General features: G+C 42.7%; 2 protein-coding genes across 2 annotated transcripts in view; both read right to left on the reverse strand.

Moving 5' to 3' along the window:
* espn (espin) overlaps positions 1-27,994 on the reverse strand; it is a 190,944-nt gene that overhangs the window by 19,480 nt on the left and 143,470 nt on the right. The window contains exons 10-11 of the mRNA XM_072244761.1: positions 21,721-21,857; positions 21,418-21,618 (exon numbers count right to left, since the gene is read on the reverse strand). Coding sequence (XP_072100862.1) covers positions 21,418-21,618; positions 21,721-21,857 — 338 coding nt within the window. The remainder of the gene's footprint in view (positions 1-21,417; positions 21,619-21,720; positions 21,858-27,994) is intronic.
* LOC140188702 (espin-like protein) lies at positions 2,344-4,080 on the reverse strand. Its single transcript, XM_072245237.1, has 3 exons — positions 3,113-4,080; positions 2,629-3,058; positions 2,344-2,583 (listed from the first exon to the last, which is right to left on the reverse strand). The coding sequence occupies exons 1-3, from the start codon at positions 4,078-4,080 to the stop codon at positions 2,344-2,346; spliced, it is 1,638 nt and encodes a 545-aa protein (XP_072101338.1).

Consider the following 27,994-nt stretch of genomic DNA (forward strand, 5'->3'; position numbering starts at 1 on the left):
AGCGCTTAGCATAACACTAATACAGTGCCAGTGACCCAGCTTCAGTTCCATTGCTCCCCATAAGATGTGTGTGTGCTCTCCCTGTGACGGTGTAGGATTTCTCTGGGTCTCTGGAATTCTCCCACAATCCAAAGATGCATGAGTTAGGGTTGGTACGTTGTTGTCATGCTATGTTGGCGCTGGATGCATAGCAAAGATGCCCACGTTAGTAGGTTAATTGGTCACATTGGTGTAATTGGGCTCGTTGGGCCAAAAGAGCCTATTATTGTGCTGTATTTTAAAATAAATAAATGAATAAATAACACTGGCTTGGAATTTCTCAAATCCTGAAAAGAGGGAAGTTCCATAACTATCCCTTCACTTTCCATCCGAGTTAAAGAAGGCTTCGGAGAAGGGGAGGCGAGTGAAGCTTGCAAAGGGCTTGGGCCCCTGTACAGAGGGTGAAACGGTTCTCCAGTTTCACGATCGGTGTTCCTGTGCATTATGTGTGAGGACACTCGCAGAGAAACCGGATCAAGGCAGGATGGACTCGCACCACTGCTTGGAAGGCTTTTCAGATAACGCCAGGGACTGCAGCATCAAAGGGACAAAATTGGCCAGGAAGTGGAAGACAAAGAGTTGTGATGTGTTTGTTCCCTCAAACTGAGGGGAACTATATAATGGAGTTCCATAAGGCTCTATACCACAGCATATTGAAAGATCTGAAACAACAGACAGTGGACATTTGTTGGGCACATTGATGAACTATTACTAGTAGGTACAATACTTAATTGGGTCTGGACAGGGAAATTACTAATTGGAGGAATGGTGTGGACACATGGATTCAGTGCTGAGGTGATATATGTTTGTGACCCTCCTTTCACCAATTTCCTGCCCCCCTCCTCTAGGCCAGGGCTGTTCCTCTGATACAACGTCCCCTCCAGTCTGGTACTGCCTGACTTCCTCTTCCCGTCTACAGTAGCCTGCCCACTCAATATTTCCCGCCATTCCCGTATTTGGTGGCCAGCATCTGAAGAGTTACTATCAGAGATCATATCAAGGTCCATCCAAGGTCTTTCTCTGCTGCAGTCTTGTCTAATCTACTATATTTGGTAATTCATTCCTCCCACTCTAAATGAAAATAAAACAGAAAACGTCAGAAATCCAAAAAAAAGACCCAGAAAATCAGGGAAGAGCCTCTGCAGGTCAGGCAGCATCTGTGGAAAGTGGAGCGGGTACACTTCAGATCAAAGTCCCTTTGTCCGAACAGGCATTGACCCGAATTGTTAACTCTTTTTCCATAAATGCTGGCTGACCTGCTGAGTGTTTCCACCATTTTCAGCGTTCCCTTTTACTTTGTTTCTTCACCACTGCGTACCTTGAAATCAACACTCTACTCACGCCTACCCCCACCCTAAAAACTTCCTGCAGGAGCACCATCGAGAATGCCCTGTCTGGCTGCTTCATTGTGTGGTACGGAAGCTGCAAGACCCCACAGAGGATAGTAAAAACCGCCATGAGGATCATGGGGTCTCCCTCCCCCTATGAGTCACGTTTAATGGTGGGAGTGTTGGAGATGAAGGGCCCAAAGTATTGCTGAGGATCCCTACCATCCATCCCACAATCTCTTTGACACATTTCTGTCAGAGAAGGGGTACAGGACCATCAGGACTAGGACTGCCAGGGTGGGTAACAGCTTCTTCCCTCAAGCAGTGAGACTAATAAATACCCGGCCGTCACCGAGGTCTTGTCACTAGGACAGCGAGCTGGTTACCGTTTACCTGGGCTCATACCACATGCATCTTGAATTATATTTATGGTATTGGTTTGTTTTATGTGCTGTGTGTGGCCAAGAATGAGAGGCTTTAGTTTGCATCAATTTCAAGTATCTATTTATTTGTATGTAGATGCAAACTAAAGCCTCTCATTCTTGGCCACCAAATATCCAATGGCTCCAGAGTGAGGGGGGGGGGGTCACCATCTCACTGTGAAGGATCAGCCTTTTAGGAAGAAGAGGGAAAAAAGCTCCTAAGCCAGAGGGTAGTGAATCTTTGGGCTGCAAAGGCTAGGTTGGTGAGTATGCTCAGGACAGAAGTTGGTAGATATTTGGGCTTTTGGGCCAATTGGTTATTACACTGTTGTAAAAGATCAGCCGTGATTCTCTTCACTAGTAGTGCAGGCATAAGGAGCTGAATTGCCCAGCCCTGCATCCATTTGCTAAGTTCAAAATGGTTTCAAACACATCTTCAATCCTTCCTCGAGCATTTTTACCATTATATCCAATCTCTCCTTCTTGAAAATTAGCTGCCCCTTCCATTACCACATGAGCTACCTGGTTCAAGCCAAGAATGCTAATTTATCAGTTTAAATATCAAATAACTCTGCTTCTTTCGCCTTCCAGAATGAAAAACTTCGATCAATATATCGACAAATCTCTTTGTTACAGAATTCTCCAAGTTCGGAGATGAGCTGAATTGAATCTTCTCTAATTTTGTCTCCTTCGATTGTGCCATCTCCAGTACCATCACTGGCCGAGAGATTGTTAGTGTTACTCATAAATGACTCCTGCTCAGATAGCTCTGTTGCCTGTGGCTCTTCCTGCTTCTTCTGGGAGGTTGCATTGTGCTGGTGAGAAACATCTAATTCAACTCTCTCTCCAAAGAACTGCTGCTTAATATCTTCAAATCCGTCGCTCCAGTCTCGATTCCCAGACTCGATCTCCTCCATGACCACTCTGTGAAATCGTCGAATCAGCTCCCAAGGGTAGCTTCCCAGGCGATCAAACATCTCGTAGCAAAGAATGTGCCGAAACTTCCGCTCAGCTCGGGACATGTTCATGTCTAGTAACTGGAAGTACCCAAGCATGAAGAGATCAAGGCTCAAGTTGTTGTAATCAACAGGCATGCCATTCACATGAGGAAGAAAATGTTCTGGCCAATATATCATGTGATGCCGACTCAATCGTCTGATTTGTCGAGTTGGAACTTGCGAGATAATTGTCCTCCAATGGCCTATCAGCTTGCCGACTACCTGTCTCTGCTTCATGAAATAGAGGAGTCGATCATCGTCACTTCGTCCCCTCATGAATTCCGACTGTAACTCCGAATTATTATACAAGAGCACATTGTGGCACTGAGTATCTTCGAAATCCTCTGTCAGAGCATCTGAAATACTTGACCTCATCTGGTTCTGCCTGGAAGATTCCACAAATGTCCACTTCTTCCAGTGTTCGAGAAAGAGGGACACAATTCGTTCCTTCCTCATGTCTGTATACTGCTGAATGTAACTGAGGTCCGTCTGGACTGGAAGACTTCTGGTCATGAGGTCTGGACTAAAGCACGTCTCATCATGATCTCTAGATAAACACTGGTCTACATCATTGTTGCTGATGTCTGTTGAATACAGTAATGGCATATGTACTGGGACAATGAGTGGTTCTTCCACCATTCCTGACCCATGCTTGTCTGGGCACTGTTGCACACTGTAACTTGACTTGGTGTTTTTAGATGCATTGGTACAAAAATTATGGGATTCTTCCAGAATGGTTTCTGTACCATGAGGTCCAACAGGCAATGATCGTTTCCTTTTGTAAACCTTCTGTTGTGCATCCTCTGTCATTCTTGACTGCAGTTGTAGCTCGTAGTTTGCCTTTATATTTTTGACCGACACGCCGCATTGCAGGATTTCTTTCTGAACGTCCTCTCTAGTTGAACTGAACGACTGTGACCTTCCTATACACATGTTTGACTCCTTGGGTGAGCAAACCTGCACTGGCTCGGCCGCCAGACCCCTGTGTTGGTCTCGTGAAGGCATCAGGTCAAAAAGGTCTACCTCCTTCCCTCCTAAAGTGGCCAGAAGAATGGCCATGCTCTTCAGGAGAATTGAAATCTTGTTGCACCAGGCAGGCAGGTCCTCTGCCTGGCCATGGACCTGCTTTGGGTTCACGGTAAAGTGCTCGTGTGCTAACGCAGTGGACGCGGGTAGCAGTTGCTGAAGCTCAAGCTCCAATTGCTCGAGCTCGGTCTCCACTTTCTGCACCTTGTGCATAACCTGGAGGTTCTCAATCTGCTTTTCTATGCGGATGATATCGTCCTCCGTCATCAGTTCTCCAAATGGTCCCAGGATAGCATTGTGTGCATGGGAGTATTTCCACCCCTCAGGCTGGTAATAATTACTGTCATGAAACTGCCTCAGGAGAAAACACAGGGCAAAAATATCTCTCTGAGCAAATGAGAGACCTAATTTTCTCTCCACTGATAATCTTTCACAGGGTAAGTGGTGCAATATAACATCCATCAGACTTTAAATTCCATTTTTAGCTACGTAAATTAAGTTAACATTTAAAAATTTGAACATCATTGTGTTAACTTATCAATCTTTATACAGAGTGAATGGTGGTTGCCTGGATTTCCATTAATGATATTCTAATTCTTTTGCACTTCCGTTCAATTAGCAGAATTAAATATTGATGATCATTTTTGCGGTTAAAAATATTCTTTGCACCACTCACCAAGTAAAACCACTTAAAGTTGCAGTACCCTAATTTTGTAATTCAATTGGAATTTGGCATGTTGCAAATATAGCATATTAGCTCGTGAATGCTAGTAGCTGAAGGAAATACATTCAGATGATGAAAGGGTAAACATATGAGGAGTGTTTGATGTATTTGAGCTTGAACTTGCTGGAGTTTAGAAGAATGAGGGGGGGGCAATCTCAATGAAACCTGTCAAATATTAAAAGGCCTAGACTGAATGGATGTGGAGAGGATATTTCCTATAGTGGGGGAGTCTAGGACCACAGGACACAGCCTCAGAGTATGGGGGCATCCATTTAGAACAGAGATAAGGAGAAATTTCTTTAGCCAGGGATTAGTGAATTTGTGGAATTCATTGGCACAGACAGCTCTGGAGGCCAAGTTATTGAATATATTTAAAGTGAAGCCTGATCAGTCAGGGCGTCAAAGGTTACGGGGAGAAGACAGGACAATTGGGTTGAGAGGGGTTATAAATCAGCCATGATAGAATGACAGAGAAGACTCGATGGGCTGAATGGCCCAATACTGCTCCTATATCTTATGGTCTAATGGTATAAAGCAATTCTATACTATGAGGTGAATGCTAAAGCTCATATCTTTTCATAACAATGCAATTGACATTTTAGAACTTTCATTGTGCCAGCAGGCAACAAACTGATAGATTTTATGGTTGTAGTCCCAAGAGAAGCATTCTGTACTACTCTTGATCACCTTCAGTATTTTCCATTGGAAATGATACTATGCTATAACAGTGTGAAGATACAGCACAACACTGGAGTAGAGGGTAGAAATGTTGGCCTTTGGAAATTCAGAGGCTGAATTAAGGAGATGTAGATTGTAAGTTCAACTAGGGTCAGTCTCTGAACATCTGGATCAACAATTCCTTCATCCAGTTTATAAACATAATAGAACCTGTAACAGGAGCTTTTTGAACCACATGCCTAATAATGGGTACATGCATGATTACACTGCCTTTCAAAGTGCAAAGTTTGCTTCTCATGGGCAATGGGAGACACCGCAAATTTACTTGTGACATTTCACATTGGCCTGAGTGAAGCAAATCGGAAGACAAGGCAAGGGACAGGGAAAGCCTCCCTGGCTTGAGCCAACATTAGATGTAAGCCCAGCAAAAGCCCAGGACCCCCAGGGCCGATAAAGCTGGCAGCAAAGCTTTCTGATCCATTATCCTGAAACGTGTGCTCAAAAGTCTTGCTGCTCCCAATGGGCAAAGGTCAGGATATCCACCTATAGAGTTCAATATGCCAAGTTAAATCTTAAAAGGAAAATTTAGCATCGGCTTTCTCAATAATAAGAACCTTTCTGGCAAGGTCTTATGATGTAGTCAAAGCAAAACTCACTATTCACCATTACTCCCTTTTCTGCAGCGGTGCAATGGTCAATGCATCTGTTGCATGGGTGTTTATCATTCAATTTCAGAGGTCAGTTTAGTTGTTAACATTTCTCACTGTTTTTGCCAGGTTTCATGGGGTTTAAGGGGTCTTTATAATAATGGAGGAAGAACAAAATTGAAAGCCCGTATCTACCACAGTGTAAAGGACTGCTGGGATGATCATCAGGATCTCTCTTACCAACCTTCCAAGATACCTCCAGCATCAGGAGCGCTGCATACACAGGGCCCTTAGCATCAGCGAGGATCCCTTCAATCCCTCCTAACCCTAACCCTAACGCACAATCACTTTGGTCCTGGCCCATTGGGCAGATGGCACCACATCATGGGACAAAGATTGTTAGGATGGGGTACAGCTTCTTCCCCCAGGCTACGAGACTACTGAACTCCCTGCCGCCTGCCAGGTTTCATCACGATGAAGCGCCATTCGCATTATACTGTTTATTTTTTAACTTGTGTCATAAACGCACCTTATTCTGGAATACAGTGTATTTTATTATTCGTTAGTTTATTTGTGGTAATATTATTTAATGTGCTTTTTAAGGGTTATATGTACTGTGTTGTGCGCCTTATTCTGGCGCACCGTTGGTTTGCTTGGTGGTATACGTGTTTACAGTTAATGACAATAAACTTGAACTTGATATAAAATAGATACCGCAGCTTTAATTCATCAACACTCCAAACAGCACCAAACCACCAAACTCATGCAATGCAAACACATACTCACACAAACACACACACACACACACACACACATACAATGCATTTTGAAAAAAAGTGTAATAAAAGAAATGCTTGAGTATTATGCTCCTTGCACCTGGAAAGAGAATGTGTGAAGTAGACAATGGACAACAAAGGAATGTAACTCGATCTGCCCTTTCCAAGGCTCTCGTCTGACATTTCTAAATCCATGCTGACAGCAGCCCTGCCTTTAGAATTGCTAGGATTGACCCAGAGACTCCAAGAATTGAAGATTTATCTGTGAGAAAAATCTTCTCCCATTTTCTTTGCAATTTATTGTTTTGGTTGGTACTAAAATATCAAAGAAGTCGGGTGATAATCTGTTGAACAAATCCTCTTATTGTTGCAATTGACACTCTCACCTCCATGAATCGCATGTTCTCATCCCTCTCTTAATCCTACCCACACTATATCTGGAGAAATTAAATACAAAATCTTGCTGCTTTCATTGAGTGTCAATAAAAATTCAAATAAAGGAGTACGATTCTCAAGGAAGGATTTGCCTGCTGGAAGGGTGCTAGGGATCTCATACGCCTAAGAACAGCTAGGTTGTGAAACAATGTATGTTGCTTCAGCAACGTAATCCCTTGTGATAACAGTGGCCCATTATTGAAGAGTACAACAATAAAACTAATTTCGTGATATGCACTCAGTGGCCACTTTATTAGGTGCAGGAGTGTGTTCTTCCACTCCTGTAGCCCATCCACTTTAAGGTTTGATGTGTTGTGGATTCAGAGATGCTCTTCTGCACACCTGTCAGCTTGAACCAGTCTGGCCATTGTCCTCTGACCTCTCTCATTAACAAGGCATTTTTTGCCCACACAACTGCCGCTCAATGGATGCTTTCTGTTTTTTTGCACCAGTCTCTGAGAATCCCGGGAGATTAGCAGTTTCTGAGATACTCAAACCACCCCATGTGACACCAACAATGATTCTACCATCAAAGTCACACGGATCACATTTGTTCTCTATTCTGATGTTTGGTCTGAATAACTGAACCTCTTGACAAGGTCTGCATGCTTTTATGCATTGAGTTGCTGCCAAATGATTGGCTCATTAGATATTTGCATTAGCAAGCAGGTGTATCTAATAAAGTGACCAATGAGTGTATGTCAGTGACAATAAACCTGATTCTAACAACTTAGATCATTAAGAGTTGCATTAAAGCACCAATTATGCAACTCCTGCTATGGAGAACTACAATCACCACTCATGAAAATCTAAAGAATATTTTCTGATTTAATGACTCTAAATTATAAAAGCCTAGTAATCTTGCTTATTTAAAAGACCATTAATGAAGAACATAGCTATATAATATTTTATCTGTTTACTAAATTCCTGATGTTTAGAAGCCTAATCAGCTACATAATAAGTTTCAGAGTGGTAGAGCTTCCAGCTCACAACTCCTTAAAATTGAGTTCGATCCCCACCTCCGGTGCTGTCTGTGTGGAGTTTGCTTGTTCTACCAGAAGCAGTGTGGATTTTATTTTTCTATTTCTATTTATTTATTTATTGAGATACTGTGTGGAATAGGCCCTTCTCACACTTCGAGCTGCGCCACCCAGCAATCCCCCAATTTAATCCCAGCCTAATCACAGGACAATTCACAAAGACCAATTAACTACCAATTGGCACGTCTTTGGACTGTGGGAGGAAACTGGAGCACCTGGGGAAACCCATGCAGTCATGGGGAGAATGTACAAACTCCTTGCAGGCAGCAGCAGGAATTGAACCTGGGTCGCTGGTACTGTGAAGCGTTGGGCTACTGTGCTGCCCTAAATTCTTCCCACATCCCAAAGGTATAGCAGACAGTGCAGTAGCATTGCGCTTAGCATAATGCTTTACAGCACCATCTATATATTGGGGTTCGATTCCCGTCGCTGTCTCTGAGGAGTTTGTATGTTGCCTGCATGTGCACTGGTTTGACTTCAACAACTCTTATCATTTCAGTTCACTTAGAACTGTACAGTGCTGTGCAAAACTCTTAGGCATACATATATAGCTAGGGTGCCTGCGACTTTTGCAAAGTACAGCGTACGTCAATGTGGAGCGGGGAGCAAGTTCGTAAATCTGGTGGGAGCAAAGCATGTTGGGAATAGTGAGGGTTGAGTGCCGCAGGAGGGGTGTGGGACAGGTGGCAGAGAAGGAGTGCCAGGGGTGGTCATAATTTGATTCCAAACAATTGGTTTATTGATCATTACAGAATGTCTTTCGGGTGCTTCCCACTCCCTTCCCTCTTCCCCTTTTCCCAACCATGATTCCTCTCTCCCTTCCCTCTTCCCACTTTCAGTCCACAATAGAGACCCATATCAGAATCAGGTTTATCATCACTCACATGTGGCATGAAATTTGTTTTTTTTATGGCAGCAGTACAGTGCAATACGTAAAATCACTGCACTACTGTGCAAAGGTCTTTAGGCAACCTATATATATATAGAACATAGAACATAGAATAGTACAGCATATTACAGGCCCTTCAGCCCACAATATTGTGCTGACCCTCAAACCCTGCCTCCCATATAACCCCCCACCTTAAATTCCTCCATATACCTGTCTAGTAGTCTGTTAAATTTCACTAGTGTATCTGCCTCCACCACTGACTCAGGCAGTGCATTCCACGCACCAACCACTCTCTGAGTGAAAAACCTTCCTCTAATATCCCCCTTGAAATTCCCACCCCTTACCTTAAAGCCAAGTCTTCTTGTATTGAGCAGTGGCGCCCTGGGGAAGAGGCGCTGGCTATCCACTCTATCTATTCCTCTTAATATCTTGTACACCTCTATCATGTATCCTCTCATCCTCCTTCTCTCCAAAGAGTAAAGCCCCAGCTCCCTTAATCGCTGATCATAATGCATAGTCTCTAAACCAGGCAGCATCCTGGTAAATCTCCTCTGTACCCTTTCCAATGCTTCCACATCCTTCCTATAGTGAGGCGACCAGAACTGGACACAGTACTCCAAGTGTGGCCTAACCAGAGTTTTATGGAGCTGCATCATTACATTGCGACTCTTAAACTCTATCCCTCAACTTATGAAAGCTAACACTCCATAAGCTTTCTTAACTAGAGGCAACTTTCAGGGATCTGTGGACATGTACCCCCAGATCCCTCTGCTCCTCCACACTACCAGGTATCCTGCCATTCACTTTGTACTCTGCCTTGGAGTTTGTCCTTTCAAAGTGTACCACCTCACACTTCTCCAGGTTGAACTCCATCTGCCACTTCTCAGCCCACTTCTGCATCCTATCAATGTCTCTCTGCAATCTTCGACGATCCTCTACACTATATGCAACACCACCAACCCTTGTGTCGTCTGCAAACTTGCCAACCCACCCTTCTACCCCCACATCCAGGTCGTTAATAAAAATCACCAAAAGTAGAGATCCCAGAACAGATCCTTGTGGGACACCACTAGTCACAACCCGCCAATCTGAATGTATTCCCTCCACCACGACCCTCTGCTTTCTGCAGGCAAGCCAATTCTGAATCCACCTGGCCGAACTTCCCTGGATCCCATGCCTTCTGACTTGCTGAATAAGCCTACCGTGTGTGTGTGTATACATACACACACACACACACACACACACACACAAACACACACGGGGTGATTGATAAGTTCATGGCCTAAGGTAGAAGGAGTCAATTTTAGAAAACCTAGCACATTTATTTTTCAACATAGTCCCCTCCTACATTTACATGCTTAGTCCAGCAGTCATGGAGCATATGGATCTTGGACCTCCAGAAAGTGTCCACAGATGATAAGTTTACGGCCTAAGGTAGAAGGAGATGAGTTATACAGCTCGCGTTACATGCACATGCAGGTCAACTCTTTGAGTGATTATGCAGAAAGTTTTTTCATCTCTTTCTACCTTAGGCCACGAACTTATCAATCACCCCGATGAGTTATTAACTTCAAACTTTCTGCATAATCACTCAAAGCGTTGAACTGCATGTGCATGTAATGAGAGCTGTATAACTCATCTCCTTCTACCGTAGGCCATGAACTTATCAATCACCTCTCATATGCCTGAGACATAGCACAGTATTGTATCTGCCAATAGTATCTCAGCAGTAGCCCACGCCAGCCAGCAGTAACACCCGACTGTGATTTTTAACACTGCCCTGCGACAAGGGGGTACTGATCACCTCAGGGCATTCCATTGCACTAAAGCTGCCATACAAATGCAAGTGTTATTGTACTTGAGTGCACTGTTTTTAATTTTGATGCCAGCAGATTTTTCCACAAAAACATACCTCAGGTGTTACTATTAATTAAGCTAAGCAAAAACATTTGGACTAGTGCCAATGACCAAACTGGCATTGGTGTTTTCCTGCCTCTGGCAGCTAACAAAATGGATCTCAAAGTTGTTGTTTAGAACATGGATCAATCTGTTCTCATTTACACCAGTTTATTGACCATCTATGGAAAAGAGTAAACAGTCGATGTTTCAGAACGAAACCCTTCTTCAGGACGAGAAAGGAAGGAGGAATGACTTCTCCCCTTTCTTTCCAGTCCTGAAGAAGGGTCTTGGCCTGAAATGTTGACTGTTTACTCTTTTCTGTTGATGCTGCCTAACCTGCTGAGTTCCTCCAGCATTTTGTGTGCTTTGCTTTGGTATCAATCTGATACCAGGTCGTGCTCCATACACCCTTTATAATGCAGAACTTCCAAGCTGTGTGTCAGACATGGCTTTGAGGAGCACTGGGGACCCACAGGGACCGTATTGGCTCCCTTCCAGTTTACCCTGTATAACTTGGACCGTAGATACAACACTGAGTCATGTCATCTGCAGAAATTCTCTGATGGCTCAGCAATAGTTGGGTGTATAAAGGGAGGACAGGAGGATGAATACAGGGCCCCTGGTGGAGGACTTTGTCAAATCATGCAAGCTGAATCATCTGCAGCTCAACATCAATACGACCAAGGAGATGGTGATGGACTTTAGGAAGACTAAGCCTGCACTGCTCCCTGGTACTATTGACGGTGAGGATGTGGATGTACTGTGGAACTACAAGTACCTGGGGGTGCAACTGGATGACAGATTTGAGTGGAGCGCCAACACAGAGGCTGTGTACAAGAAGGGCCAGAATCGCCTCTACTTCCTGAGGAGACTGATGCCCTTTGGAGTATGCAGGCCTCTCATTCGCCTGTTGTACCAGTCTGCTCTCGCCAGTACAATCTTCTATGCGGTGGTGTGCTGGGGCAATGGCATCAACACGGGTGATGCCAACAGGCTCAATGAACTGATTAGACAATCTGGCTCTGTTAGAGGAGTCAGACTGGACACACTGGAGGCTGTGGTAGAACAAAGGACCCTACAGAAAATCCTGGCAATTCTGGACAATGTTTCTCACCCTCTGCATGCCACCTTGGCTGAACAGATGAGCACTTTCAGTAATAGACTAAGACAACTGTGCTGCTCCAAAGGGCGCTATATGAGGTCATTCTTACCCTCGGCCATTAGGCTCTATAATGAGTCAACCTATAGCCAGGGAAGCGATGACCCCTCCTGTTAGACTGTTTGAGGTAATTTATTTTTAATTTTTTCTACTTTTCTTCTGGTATTTATATCTGTGCACGTGTAATGCTACTGTGACACTATAATTTCCTTTGCACCTATTTATCTATCTAATGGTAGCACTGTGAATCCTAAGGCATTCCCAGGACAATGTAAAAGTCCCAGTAATCTCTGGCAAATGTAACATGTTTCCTGAGATCACTCAGCAAATGTTAACACTCTTCCTGAGAACCCCTACAAACGTTAATACTCTAAATACGAAATACACTGCAGATGCTGGGGTCAAAGCAACACGCACAACACGCTGGAGGAACTCAGCAGGTCGGGCAGCATCCATGGAAACGAACAGTCTTGGCCTGAAATGTTGATTGTTCATTTCCATGGATGCTGCCCGACCTGCTGAGTTCCTCCAGCGTGCTGTGCGTGTAACATTAATACTATCCCTGAGTTCCCCTGAAAATGCGACACTTTCACTGGAATGGCTGGGAAATATTGACGAATTCCACAGAATGCTAGAAGCAGTTTCCAAGCAAAAGCCACAGCTACTTATCACAAACACAAGAGATGGAGCAGTGGAGTGGTGTGGGTGCAGACACACCCAGCCCTGAGACACCAGGCAAGGTCATTCGATTTCAAACAATTGGTTTATTGATCATTACAGAATGTCTCCCTGGTGCTTCCCACTCCTCTCCCCTCTCCCTTCCCCTTTTCCCAACCATGATTCCTCTCTCCCTGCCCACTTCGCACTCCCAGTCCACGATAGAGACCCATATCAGAATCAGGTTCATCATCCCTCACGTATGTCATGAAATTTGTTTTTTTTGGGGGCAACAGTACAGTGCAATACATAAAATTACTACAGTACTGTGCAAAAGTCTTAGGCACCCTAGATATATTTATGTACTGTATCTCCAGCCTGCCAGCCACATACAACTATCTACAACTCTAAAGATACTTCCACTCATCTCCAGTCCTTATATTACAAGGACATTATATTATATGTAGGATCCCGAGTGTGTTTTAGAGTATATTATTTAAGCTTATAATATAAGATATAGTATAAACTTATATTATAATATATTATAAAGAATATTATATAATTTAACATAAGAATTCAGTGCAGAATGTGGAATCACTTGATACATTGTTGTACCAGGCACCTCTGCTTAGTTGAGAGTCATTGCCTTCAACAAAGGATGTTCTGTCAACAGTTCTATCCATTTACTTACTAATGCATGCAGCTACACAAAACTACTTCAAGACACTGCACATTCAGTCTGTGTACAAGATGATGAGATCGAGCGGACAGCCAGGGTGGAAATAGCTCACATCAGAGGGTATAATTTTGAGGTGGCTGGAGGAAAGTATAGTGGGGGGGATGTCAGAGGTAGTTTTTTTTTTACACAGGGAGTGCTGGGTATGTAGAACATGCTGTCAGGGTTGATGGTAGAGGCAGATACATTAGGGACATTCAAGAGACTCTTGGGCACATGAATGATAGGAAAATGGAGGGCGGTGTGGGAGGGAAGGTTAGATTGATCTAAGAGTAAATTAAAAGGTTGGCACATTGTGGGCCAAAGGGCCTGAACTGTGCTGTAATGTTCTATATTTTATGTTCTTAATGGAAATTTCTGCATGAAAATTCAATGCTATTCAAGCAAACCACCACAATATTTATCTCCTACAAATAGCGTTTGTGTGTTGCATTCCAGCCTCCACACAGCTTCAAATTGACATCAGCACAGATGTATACCAGCCAAGGGTAAACTCATCTGTCAAAGATCAAAAATCTGCGGATGCTATAAATCCAAAATTTAAAAAAAACAGAAAATACTGAAACACTCACAGGTCAGGCAGTATTGGCAGGGAAAACATAGAGTTGATGTTTCAGGTTTGAGGAATGAAGGGTCTTGGACCTGAAATATTAATGTCTCTCTCAAGAGATAATGCTTGACCTGCTGAGTCCTTTCGCATTTTTGATTTTTTTTTAGCTCATCCAGCATTTATATGCCAATCACTGCAATGTGTAGCCTACATTATATCAACTGTTTAGCAGCAAGGAGTCACAACCAACAAATACACATAGTTCTATTTCCCTTGTAGTTTGATGCTGTTTAATCACAGGTGTGTTTGCTGCTCCTGTTCCAATACACATTGCCTCACATTTCTTTAGATTAAACAAATCACTTCTTTAGACCAACTCATTAATAGTGTTTAATCAGCTCATTTGTTGGGTAAACACACTACTGTGATAATTCCTGAGCTGTGCCTAGATAACGTGGATTATAAAACTTTTTAATATATCACAAGAAGTACTGTACTATGAAAACTTATTCCATAATTGTTCATATGAAAGCAAGCAGGAACTTACATATATCCTTGCAATACAATATAATTATCTAAGTATTTTCTTTCACTTCTAATGCTCAACCATCATACATTTTGATAAACAATAACTCTATCAGATGCTGAGGAATTTCTATTTTCTGAATAGTTTTTAAACATTGTGTTTTAGGTTAGTTTCCTAAGAAATCCTTTTACAAAGTTGCAATGTACAGAGTTATAGCTGATGCAATGTATAATCCTGAGAGGATTGAGTGTCAGTAATTTACAAATGGAAGACAATACAAGTTATATTTTGAAGGTTCATTTAGAAAAAGGCATAAAATGGAAAGGACGGGCATGCAATGTTGTGAAGGTTAGTGGGATGTCAGAGAGTCAGGCGATTCATAGAAACCATAGAAACCATGAACTGCAGTTTGACTAGAAGAAATTATAAAGGAGAACACAAGAGATTTTCAAGATGCTGGAAATTCAAAGTTCAAAGTTCAAAATTCAAAGTAAATTTTATTATCAGAGTGCATATATGTCACCACATTCAACCCTGAGATTTTTCTTCCTGCGGGCATACTGAGAAAACCTACAGAACAATAACTATAACAAGATCGATGAAAGATCAAGTAAAACATAGAAAACAACAAACTGTGCAAATGCAAATATAAATAAATAGCAATAAATACCAAGAGCCTGAAATAACAAGATAGAGTCCTTAAAGTGAGATCATTGGTTTTAGGAACTTCTCAATAGATGAGAATAGTTACCCCCTTTTGTTCAAAAGCCTGATGGTTGAAATTTGAAATCCAGAGTAACACATACAAAATGCTGGAGGAACTCAGCAGGTCAGGCAGCATCTATGGAGAGGAATAAACAGTCAAAGGGTCTTGGCCCAAAACATTGACTCTTTAGTCCTCTCCGTAAATGCTGACTGACCTGCTGAGTTCCTCCAGTGCTTTGTGTGTTACTATAAAAGGGGAATTTACTTGCAGAGAATATAAGAACAGACAGTAATTGATCCCACGGATAAATAAAAAGAAAGAGAAAAGGCAAAGAAAGCATAGGTGCTTCAGAAGATGAGACCAGGAAAGTAATAATGACAAATAGTGTTATATAAATAATTACCTTGCATCAGTCTTTAAGTAGAAGAATGGGAAAAAAATCCTTAATATTTTAGAGAATCAAAGGGAGGAATTTAAAATAATCTCCACCTTCGAAATAAAGTGCCAGCCAAATGAAAGTCCGATAATTCACCTTAGCCTTGCACAGTAGCATAGTGGTTAGCATGCTACTATTACAGTGCCAACGACTGGATTCAGTTCTGCCACTGTCTCTAAGGAGTTTGTACATCCTCTCATGACTGTGTGAGTTTTCTCCAAGTGCTCTGGTTTCCTTCCACATTCCAAAGATGTATGGGTAGGTTTATTCAGTTGTGGGCAGACCATGGTGCCACTGGAAAGCCTGGTGACTCAGCACAATCCTCGTTAATTTGATTTGACACAAATGATATATTTCAATGCATGTTTTTTAATGTACATGTGACAAACAAAGCTAATCTTTATCACTTCAATCTTTTCTGATGGCCACTGTTCTAGTGCTTTAACATGTGGTTACTGACATAGTGAGCACATTGGTTTGAACCTACTAAATTTCGAGAGCTTCCGAAGGATTGAGAAAATGCTTATTCAATGCCATTATTCAAGAAAAGGAGACAGGAAGTAGGAAATTATAAAGTATCAGCTCTAAATTCTGTCTTTGGGAATATGCTGAATTTGATTATTAGGTAGGACATTTAGAAAAGTGTTGGATAATCAAGCAGAGTCAACAGAAAAGATTTGGCGGATTTGTTCAAATTTCCCGACAATGAAACACACAGGATTAATTTATGAGAGCTTGTTGATTTAGATTTCCAGGAACAATTTGATAAGGGGCTACATAAAAAGTGACAGCACAATACAACAGTGCATAGGGTTGTGGGAGTAAATATTGACACGGGTAGGAAAGTGGCTAATTAACGGTTGGGGAAAAATGATCATTTTCTTTTTGGCAACACATATCAAAGTTGCTGGTGAACACAGCAGGCCGAGCATCATCTCTAGGAAGAGGTACAGTCGACGTTTCAGGCCGAGACTCTTCGTCAGGACTTTTCTTTTTCGCTTGGTAATCAGTAACCAGTGGGATACCCTCAATTACTTAAGATCTGCATAAATGATGCTGGATCTAGTGATTTTGAGGTCCAGAGGTTCTTTAGAAGTCAAGAATAAAACTTGGTACTTATGGCCATTTATTAAGGACGAAGAACAAAGCGAAGATGAAGAAGAAAGAAGTTGTGGTCGTCTGAAAAGAGCACGGGTTCAATTCCCACAGCTGTCTGTAAGGAGTTTGTACCTTCTCCCTGTGACTGTGTGGGTTTCCTCCAGGTGCTGTGGTTTCCTCCCACAATCCAAAGATGTACCGGTTGGTGGGTTAAGTACTCATTGCAAATTTTCCAACGATTAGGCTCAGATTAAATCAGGGAAATGCTGGGTGGCATGGATCAAAGGGCTGGATGTCTATTCCGTGCTATATCTCAATAAATAAACAAACAACCTAAGAAAGAGCCAGATTCAAGTGGCTTGACATCTGCTGCAGAAAAACTAAGAAGCTTCTAGAAAAATACAGAATCAGCTATACTACAATTAGAAGAAATTTCACTGAGCAATTACACGTATATATAGTACTATGCAAAAGTCTTAGGCACTCTAGATTTTTTAAATGGTTTCAGGTGGTATGGCCTCCGCAGAGCCCTGATCTCAGCATGATTGAAGCTTTCTGGGATTACCTGGACAGACAGAAGCAATCGAGACAGCCAAAGTCTGCAGAAGTACTATGGCAAGTTCTCCAAGGTGCTTGGAACAACTTACCAGCCGATTTTCTTTTTAAACTGCATGACATTGTACCTAAGAGAATTGATGCAGTTTTAAAGGCACCATCCAACATGTCACTTGACGGCCTCCTCTTGTGCAAAGAAGAGGCCACCCTCAGGGTGGAGGAGCAACACATTATATTCCATCTAGGTAGCATCCAAATGGATGGCATGAATATCAAACATGAGGAAATCTGCAGATGCTGGAAATCCAAGCAACACACACAAAATGCTGGAGGAACTCAGCAGGACAGGCAGTATCTATGGAAAAGAGTACAGTTGATGTTCTGAAGGGTTTCAGCCCAAAACATCAATTGTACTCTTTTCCACAGATTCTGCCTGCTCTGCTGAATTCCTCCAGCATTTTGTGTGTGAGGCATGAATATCAAATTCTCTTTCCGGTAATTTTTTTCCCTCCTCCTCCCCTCTTCTTCTCTTCCCCACTCTGGCCTTTTACCTCTTTTCACCTGCCTATTACTTCCCCCTGGGTCCCCTCCTTCTTCCCTTTTACCTGTGGTCCACTCTCCTCTCCTATCAGATTCCTTCTTCTGAAACCCTTTATCTTTCCCATCCACCTGGATTCACCCATCACCTTCTAGCTAGTCTCCTTCCCCTCTCTCCTTTTACTCTGGCATCTTCCCCTTTCCTGTTCAGTCCTGATGAAGGGTCTCAACCCGAAATGTCGACCGCTTATTTCCATAGTTGCTACCTGACCTGCTGAGTTCCTTCAGCATTTTGTGTGTGTTGCTTTTGATATGATAGATTTTTTTTACTATTGACTGTTTATAGTAAATGTTTGATATTTAAAAACTTTCCATTTCATTATTTTTGAAAGCATCTTTGCTTAACAGAATTTTTTTACATGTGCCTACTCTTGCACGATTCTTTTGGTATTGATATAAAAATATGAGTAAGCATAGTAAAAGTTAAACTATGAGGAAAAATAATTTTGCACTCTAATCAAACTAAGAGCCAAATTATCTGAAGGTACAAAGACAGGTTGGTTTGGGACTTATGAGGCGGATGCAGAGGGATATTGGTAAATTATGTAAGTGGGCAAGAGGTTCCAAGATGGAGTATAATAAAGTTGCCCACTTTGGAGGGTAGAATGAGAATGGAAATTACTGCTTAAATGGGGAAGACTACAAAGTATTGTAATACAACAGGGTCATAGTTCATTTAACACAAAGAATTGGCATGTAGGCACAGCATGTAATAAGGAAGGGTAACAGAATGTTGGACTTCATTGCAAGTGGTGGACAGTATAAAAGCAGTGAAATTTTGATGCATATGTATAGAGTGGTGGTGAGACCACATCATGAATATTGCAAACGGTTTTGGTCTCCATATTTCAAAGAAGAAAATATTTGCATTGTAAACGTGCAAGTTGGTTCGTGGCATGAAGTAATAAAGAGAACAGGTTGGGCATATGCTCACTGGAGTTTAAAAGAATTAATTGTACAATATTCTGAGGGGCATTGACAAGTTGGTTGCAAAGAAGAAGCTTCTCCTCATGGGGAAATCTGGTATTAGGGGTATGGGTTCAAAATAAGAAGTTGCTCCTTTATGATAAATGAGGAATTCCTTTTTCCTGAGAGTCATGAGTCCTTGAACTTCTCTGGAGAACAATGAAGGTGGAGTCAATGGATATATTCAAACAGAGATTGACAGATACTTAAGCTACCAGGTTTGGGGAGAGAACAAGGAAGTATCATTGAGATCAAGATTAAATCAGCTATTACCATACTGAATGGCACAGCATGCTTAAAGAACTGATGGGCATAGAACTACATCTGTTCTTACATTCTTATACAAAGTTTAATATTTCAGATATCTCACTATTGAAATATTACATACTGCACAGCAATCCAATTTGGACTCACAAACAGCTATGCCAAGCAAACACTAACAAATCAATTCTCCATTGAAAACCTTATCGTCCATAGTGTGAAATGATCATGATTTACAAATAATCTGAAGTTGTTATTCATTGCTTTAACTGGGAAGCAAAAATGAATTTTTGGAAGTTTGTGGCAATTGCACAGATCATTTTGGCACAGGTCAATTAAAAAAACTGAGGAATGTTATAATTTTATAAAAGAGACGTTATGTAAATAAATCTGTAGGTCTGTAATGCTCTCCCAAGATTTGAACCTGGTTTGAGACTGCAAATCCTATTAACTTCACTGCCACTGGTAAATCACAGGGAAGCTCACAAGCTGTAGGAACATAGAACCACTGATGGCATGAACAACAGAATAAAAGCAGGAACTGTAACTTAAAAGCTCAAGGACAGGAGGAGGCCATTCAGCCCCTTGTGCCTTTTCATGATAGATCATAGTCCAAAATATCCTGCAAAGCTCTGGTACAGTTAGAGAGTAAAGAGAAAACTTTGTACAACTGGCTTGTATTAGCTTTACGTTCAAATCGCTGTTAGTGATCTCCCTGGGTGTCTTTAGGTTGGCGTTCATTTTTGCTTGGTTTGATTTTTGTCCTTAACTGCATAAAATTCTCATCAAAGTCTAGAGAATCTGGTACTGTACTGTTCTCCTGAGATTTTAAACTGGTTTAGGACAGCAAACCCTATTAACTTCACTGCCACTGGTAAATCACAGGGAAGCTCACAAGTTGTAGGAACATAGAACCACCACTGGCATGAACAACAGAATCTAAGCAAGAACGGTAACATAAAAGCTCAAGGATAGGAGGAGGCCATTCAGCCCCTTGTGCCTTTTCACTCTGTTGTGGAGTTGCATCACAAGCAGAAAGTACAATGGTGACCCCACTACTCCATGGAGATATGTTTGCCCATGGTCACTCTTTGCTAAATGCCAAACAGGCAGTCAGCACAGAAGATACCCATTTGGTCTATCACTGAAGTATTGGTCCTGTGGAAGAGCTTATCCAAATAGTTGCTTGCTCTTGCTTGATAGCCCTGCAATTTTTTTATCTATTCATTTTTTTTCTATGAGTCACCTTTGAATCTGCTTCCCCACCTTTAGTGGGTGTCAAAGTTAAGTGATTCTTCTTCCCATACTAAGACTTGCAAGGTTGCCAAGTTTACTGAAAGTTTATAGAATTGACATGGATAGGATGTTTTCCAATAGCGTGAGAGCCTCGTACTTCAGAATTGAAGGATGTTCCTTTAGAATAGAGAAGACGGCAAATTTCGTTAGCTGGAGGGTGGTGTATCTGTGGAATTCTATGTGACAGATGGCTGTGGAGGCCAAGTTGTTGGGTATATTTAAAGTGGAGGTTGACAAGTTCTTGATTAGTAAGGATGTCAAAGGTTATGGGAAGAAGGCAGGAGAATGGGAGGGGTAATAATCAGCTATGGTGGAATGGTGGGGCAGACTCAAGCTGAATGGCTAAACTCTGCTCCTATGTCTTATGGTCTTTACTGCAGGGTTAGTGGTTCAATCCTGAGCAGAGTCAATATTCCTTATTTGTTGGATGGGAAAAAAGGAACAAGGTAGATAAAAGTCTTAAGAACTACTGCGAATGGGAAAAGATGATACAAACAGAAGTGGTAAACAATCTTGTTCCAATTATTATAGAATGTATTCTATCCTATGTATTAATTTATAATAGAACTTAAACAATATATAGAACTTTTCATCTTAACGTATAACCTTCAGATGCAATTCGAATTAATGGGCTTGCTCTAAAAGTTGGCATGGACTAAACAGGCCCAGTGGCTTTCTTATGTGTAAAGGTATTAGAATACAATTCTGCAAATTCAAAAGGTGACTATTTATGTATCAAAAGATTGATATTTACTGTATATGCGTTTACTTGGCATAACCATGACAAAACCACTTCAGACAGGTTTGCCCCCTTCACTAAGCATTCTGTAGTCTCCAACTTCAAACAGATTCGGGTGCCAGCAATTGAATGAAGCTTAGGTTCCTTAAATTTTTGAAGTTGATCAAAACCACAGTGGAGGGGGCATTTAAAGATAGAAATACAGTAAAGGCAATGTTACTTCTGAAAACTCACTTTTCGTTTCTGTTCTTCCTCCTCCTGGATCTTAACCTGCAGCTTCCGCACCATCACCTGCCTCTTCCACTCAGGTATTGGAACTCCCAGCTCGTCGTGAGTCGGTACAATTGACTCGGCATCAGCCACAGCCGAAGCAACCCCATTTACACACGTCTCTGTCGGACTACCTCCCTTATGCTTCACGTTTGTGTTTTCGGGCTGAAGTGCAAGAAACGGAACAGGGTAAAGCTGCAATGAGGCATCGAGCTTTCGCTGGATTTCTGATCAACACTGGCCATTTTATGTCTGTGGTATACTCACCTTATTGCCAGAGCTTGAAAAGACCACAGTAGTCCCCTTGCTCTGGGCAGTTGGCTTCAGATTTCTCCCAGCCTTGATTTCAGCCAGTAACTCAGCGTTATCTCCATTTGGGGACATCATATTGAAGGATTTTGCACCTGCGTGTATCAGATAAGAAGCCTTAGGTGAACAGGAGACACTTTGCAAGCTGCTTAACAGTTTCCTACTTTTGAAATTATCATCTATTCAAGAAATTGGTATACACACAGAATTTTCATACACCACTATCTTCAGTATTAGCCGAAGTGCTGTGTCATGGACTATAGTTCCGATGGGCTCCAGATCAAGATCTCTTTGGGGGCTTTTGCTATTGCTTGCATGTTGGAAGGTTGGGGCTTCTGCTGGGGCAAGTGAGGGGAAGGAGAGGGTCGATACTTCTGCAGCTGCTTGTGTATGGGAGGGGTGAAGGTTTTGATGTTTCTATATTCATTCTTTGTGGTTTCTTGTTTTGTGGAGAGTAAGATTTTCACATTGTATACTATATAGACACATAAAAGATGCTGGTGAACGCAGCAGCCCAGGCAGCATCTCTAGGAAGAGGTACAGTCGATGTTTCAGGAAGGGTCTTGGCCTGAAACATCGACTGTACCTCTTCCTAGAGACCCAGCATCTGCAGATTTCCTCGTGTTTGCAGTTGTATACTGTATACATTCTTTGATATTAATTTGAACTATTTGATTTGAATTTAAACTATTTATCATTCCATTTACATTAAGCCAATGCAACATCCGTTTCAGTTCAGATAAACTCCTCTCCCTTGGGGAGAGTCAACATCCCACCAAATCCCACTTAACAAAGTGACGAAGGGTCTCCGCCTGAAACATCCACTGTTTATTCCTCTCCATAGAGGGTGCCTGACCTGCTGAGTTTCTCCAGAATTTTGTGTGTGTTGCTATGGATTTCCCGCATCTGCAGAATTGCTTGTGTTTATCACGAAACCAAGTGGTTCTCTCCCCATTCACTCAACAATGTGGGTGGGTAACCGGCATATCTTCTTCCAGAAAAAGATACCTTTTCCATAAATTTTCATAAATTGAGGTTTCGGATCAGATTCTCAGGAATGCAAGTGGTGTGGTTCTCAGCAAGCCACAGTTCCGCAGAGCGAATGCAAATCACAAATGCTGCATGAGAACACGTGAAGCACCATAATAAAACAGCTAATCATCTCTCTCTACTTTGGGATGTGGCGTTGCGAGCATTTGAGTACATGCTGAGGGACGCACTGAAACTTGGCACAGTCATCACAAGGGCTCGGAGGGGAAGGAGCACGGTGTAGATTTCTTCTCCGAATGGAGAGGGAGGGGCGGATTGGGGGAGAAAGCCTCTCAGTTATTATTGTAGCAGTGTACCAACCCCAGACAGCCAAGTGAGTGACAACAGTGCTATTGGTGTGTAGAACTGTAATAGAACAGGTCAGAAATCATCGACTATGAAGGTAAAGAATGAAAAGGCAGTGAACAGTTTATTAGTGCATAAGACCATAAGATATAGGGGTAGAATTAAACCATTTGCCCCATCGAGTCTGTTCCGTAATTTCATCATGGTTGATCTATTTTTCCTCTCAGCCCCAATCTCCTGCCTTCTCCCTGTATCCCTTCATGCCCAGACCAATCAAGAACCTATCAACCTCTGCCTTAAATATATATAAGGGCTTGGCCTCCATAGCCACCAGTGGCAAGAATTGCTCTTGTAAATAATCGCCCAGCAACCCTCGATTTAATCCTAGCCTAACGCCGGGACAATTTACAAAGACCAATTAACCTACTAACCAGTAAGTCTTTACACTGTGGGAGGAAACTGGAGCAGCTGGGGGAAACCCACGTGGTCAAGGGGAAGATGTACAAACTCCTTTCAGGCGGCGACGGGAATTGAACCAGGGTCACCTGGACTGTAAAACATCGTGGAGGGGAGGAGAAGATGGTGGCGCGACGCAGCACGCACGGCCGCTCAGAAATGATATTGTATTTGTAAGTAGGTACCGTGCACAATCCTGATTTGATAGAGACAGACGTGAGAAGCACGGAGGAACATCTGGAGAAACTTCTGAAATGCCTGCTTCACTGCCGCTGCTACTGTGCAATCGAGAATCTCCGGAGGGGAAAGCCCCAAATCCTCAGCTTTGCCTATTGCCTGTTGCCGGGACCAGGATCGAAGCGCTCGGCAGAGATGGTGTTCGGTGCTCGGTGTCGGAGGGCTGGTCGGAGGCTCGAAGTTTTCGGACGGACTCAAGAGTCGGCTGTGGTCAGGTGCTTCCAGGGTGCTGCATCGGCAAGTTTGCGGAGCTGGAAGCTCATGACAGGGAGAGTTTTTCTTCATTCTACCATCTGCGTGAGATGATGGGACTTTTGAGAGACTTTGAGACTTTTTTTTACCGTGCCCATGGTCTGTTCTTTATCAAATTACGGAATTGCTTTGCACTGTTGTAACTATATGTTATAATTGTGTGGTTTTGTCAGTTTTTCAGTCTTGGTTTGTCTTGTGTTTCTGTGATATCATTCTGGAGGAACATTGTATCATTTCTTAATGCATGCATTACTAAGTGACAATAAAAGAGGACTGTGTGTCCTCATAATCTCATCTAATCTAATCTAACCTAATCGTGCTAACCACCATGCTACCGTGTTGCCCTACACCTTACAATCCTCTCCCCCCTGCCCTCCCCAGCTCCAAGTCGTCTGTAAGCTTGGAGTTATTTTAGTTAGTTCCCAACGATTGATGGTGTTATCAATAGCAGCGCCCCTGGCAGCTTTTCCCTGGGGTACTCCACCAATCACTCTCTGCTAGCTGGGAAAATGCCTCTATACTCCAAAATGCCCCATAGAAGCCTCCTGACCTACTGAGTTCCTCCAGCTATGTGCGAGGGTTACTCCCGATTTAGAGCATCTCCAGTCTCCCTAAAGTCCCTGCATGTTATTTACTTATTTATTTGTTTGGAGATACAGCTCGGTAACAGGCCCTTCCTGTCCAATCAGACCACAATGCCCCATTACACCCACGTGACCAATTAACCTTCTAGCCCATACAGTACTGTGCACCCTAGCTGTATATACAGTACAAGCCCAAGACTTTTTCACGGTACTTTCCCAAACGTCCCATCAGCAGTATGGTTCAGAGGTTTTTAGACACAGGTCCAGCAGTAAGAGGATACCAGACTGTGGCCTTTCCCCCAGGTGCCGCACTGGGTTTCAGTGCATCCCTCAGCATCTAGTCCTGGACCTCTGACTGTGCCCCAGCTCACAACACCCACATCCCAAGAGTAACAGGAGGAGAAGATGGCGGCACGACACAGCTTGCAGTGGCCACTCCGGTGAATGATATCTTATCTGTCAAGTAGGGTGCAGTGCACAACCCTAATTTAATGGAGACGGACATGAGAGCATGGAGGAACATCTGTGAAACTTCTGAAATGCCTGCTTCGCTGCTGCTGCTACTGTGCAGTCCAGAATCTCCGGAGGGGAAGGCCCCGAGTCCTCGGCTTTGCTTGTTGCTCGGCGGCCGGGGCGGGGTTGAAGCGCTCGGCAGAGATGGTGTTTGGTGCTCGGTGTCAGAGGGCTGGTCGGAGGCTCAAAGTTTTCATACGGACTCAGGGTCAGCTGCGGTCGGGTGCTTCCAATGCATTGGCAAGCTTGCTGCGCTTGGAGTTCATGGAAGGGAAAGTTTCTCCCTTCTACCGTCTGCGTGAGATGATGAGGCTATCGGGACTTAAGACTTTTTTTTTACCGTGCCCATGGTCCGCTCTTTATCAAATTACTGTATTGCTTTGCACTGTTGTAACTATATGTTATAATTACGTGGTTTTGTTAGTTTTAGTCTTGGTTTGTCCTGTGTTTCTGTGATATCTTTCTGGAGGAACATTGTATCATTTTTTTAATGCATGCATTTCTAAATGACAATAAACGAGGACTGAGTGTCCTCATAATCTAATCTAAATTAAAAGGAAGTATGATGACCTATTTGTAGTAAGCTATGCTTTGTCAGACATCCTGCATTCCCTTAAAGAACTTGTGCATTGCTAAGAACCACACTATTTGCACTCCTGAGAACTGTCAGAACCTGATGCTTAGCCTCTGGTAATATTTGAATATCCCTACCCACTCCACAGATGGTAAGAACACCTTGTTTCCAGCTCTGGGTCAGATTTCTTTTTTAAATTCCAAATTCAACTTTATTAATAATAAGAAAAAGAATAAACCACACTATGCATTTCCATTCTTACACTCATAGTCAATGCGTTAAGCAGTGTTTTAATCATCATCATTATGTGCTGTATTGTATGAGCAGCTAGTGCTTATCACAAGTTCTGGTTATGTGACCACAGACGCCAGGGTGATCATGGTCTTTGACCATGATTGTTCTTGGCAGCTTTTTCTACAGAAGTGGTTTGCCATCGCCTGCTTCCGGGCAGTGTCTTTACAAGACAGGTGACCCCAGCCATTAGCAATAGTCTTCAGAGATTGTCAGCTGCTCATACAGCCATCCACCACCTGTTTCTATGGCTTCATATGACCATGATCAGGGGCTAAGCAGGTGCTACACCTTGTCCAAGGGTAACCTGCAGACCAGGGGAGGGAAGGAGCGCCTTACACCTTCTCTGGTAGAGGCGTATCTCCACCCCACCAGATAATACATTCCCTAAAACCAATAGGGCTGGGCTGTTGCCGCTGGGATGGTATACTTCTACAATAATTGGGGGCCTTCCTCACTCTGCCCGGCCCCTATGTAATGTCTTCAGGTCCACTTGCACACTGACATTCCTAGGTACAACTTGATTAAATGCCATTTCACATCTGACCTGGAGGAAGCAAATGCAAACTATTTTGTTTTTGGTATCTAAATTCAATTTTACAGCAACCTAGGAATGAGAATAAAGTACCCATTAATACACAGTAACTCATACTTAATCAGCAGTTTAAGAGATTATGGTTCCCAATCTTATATGTGAGCAGGGTTGCAATGTAAATTGTGGCATTTAAGGTTTTTTCATAGATTCAGATTTACTTATGACATGTATATTGAAGTGTGGCATTTGCATTGACAGCCAACAGACCCAAGGATGTGCCGGGGTCAGCCCGCATGTGCCGCCACAGATTCTGGTGCCAAACTAGAATGCCCATAATGCTCTGCAGAACAACACAAGTAGCAACGACAACAAGAAGACAACAACAGTAAAATAAGCACCTTCCCCACTCCCTCCTACCCCCACTGGGGGTGGACAACCAACATTATTTCTTTCCAAAAAAAAGATACCAACCCACTCTCACACACAGACAGGCCTCCAAACTACAGGACAGGCTATCTCCAGGCCTCTGACCTCCAGTCAATGGCCACAGACTCTCAAGCCTGCAGACATCGGGCCTCCAATCCCCAGTCCCTTCCTGGACTCACAGACGCTGGGCCACTGACCTCCAGACAAGCCAACCTAGGGGCTTCAAATTTTGGTCCTCAATCTCTGGACTTGCTGACTTTGGTCTTTGACCCTCAAGGAGTCTTCCTCATCCTGGAAGATTTCTTATTCACTACCAGCTCTTCCAAACAATGTTAGGTCTACATATCCCAAGTCTCTTTACAGAAGTATTGTTAACAACCAAATTTAGCTTTGAGCCACATGGTGATAAAAGCCCTATGAGAAACATTTAAAACTATGTCTTAGAAGAGGAGAGAAATTTGGATGTTCTGGAAGGAATTACGAAGTGAAGGAGGAGGCAGAAAATGGCAAGTGCCTTTCAATGGTATCACACTCATCCTCCAAGCAGCAGAGAATACAAGAGGAAAGGCAGGAACTACAGGATATTTGCGATAAGCTTGGGTTGTATTTACTGATCAGTTTGCCAAATACTTCTACTGTGTACTGCACATTAATGCTGTAATGCACTGTGGAATTAATAGACACAGATTCTTTGAGTCTAAATTACTAAACATCATCTTTTCTGGCTACTCTCTCCAGCTCCCACTGGGGAGGGAGAGCACCACACCCAAAGCTCCCTTGCTCAAGAAGTTTCTCTCCCCACTCGCCTCCTTAATGGTGACTTGGGGTGGGCAACAAACTTTATTTCTTCCAAAAAAAACCATTATTCATAAATTTTCATAAGTTGACAGATTTCAGATCAAATCCTCAGGAATGCAAATAGCATGGTTCCAAGAAAGCCACGTTCCACAGAGGTAATGCAAATCAGAAATGCCACATGAGAACACGAGGACATGACTGACCTACGACAATAAAACAGCCAATCACCTT

The sequence above is a fragment of the Mobula birostris genome, chromosome 27, assembly GCF_030028105.1.
Source record: "Mobula birostris isolate sMobBir1 chromosome 27, sMobBir1.hap1, whole genome shotgun sequence".
NCBI classification, from domain to species: domain Eukaryota; kingdom Metazoa; phylum Chordata; class Chondrichthyes; order Myliobatiformes; family Myliobatidae; genus Mobula; species Mobula birostris.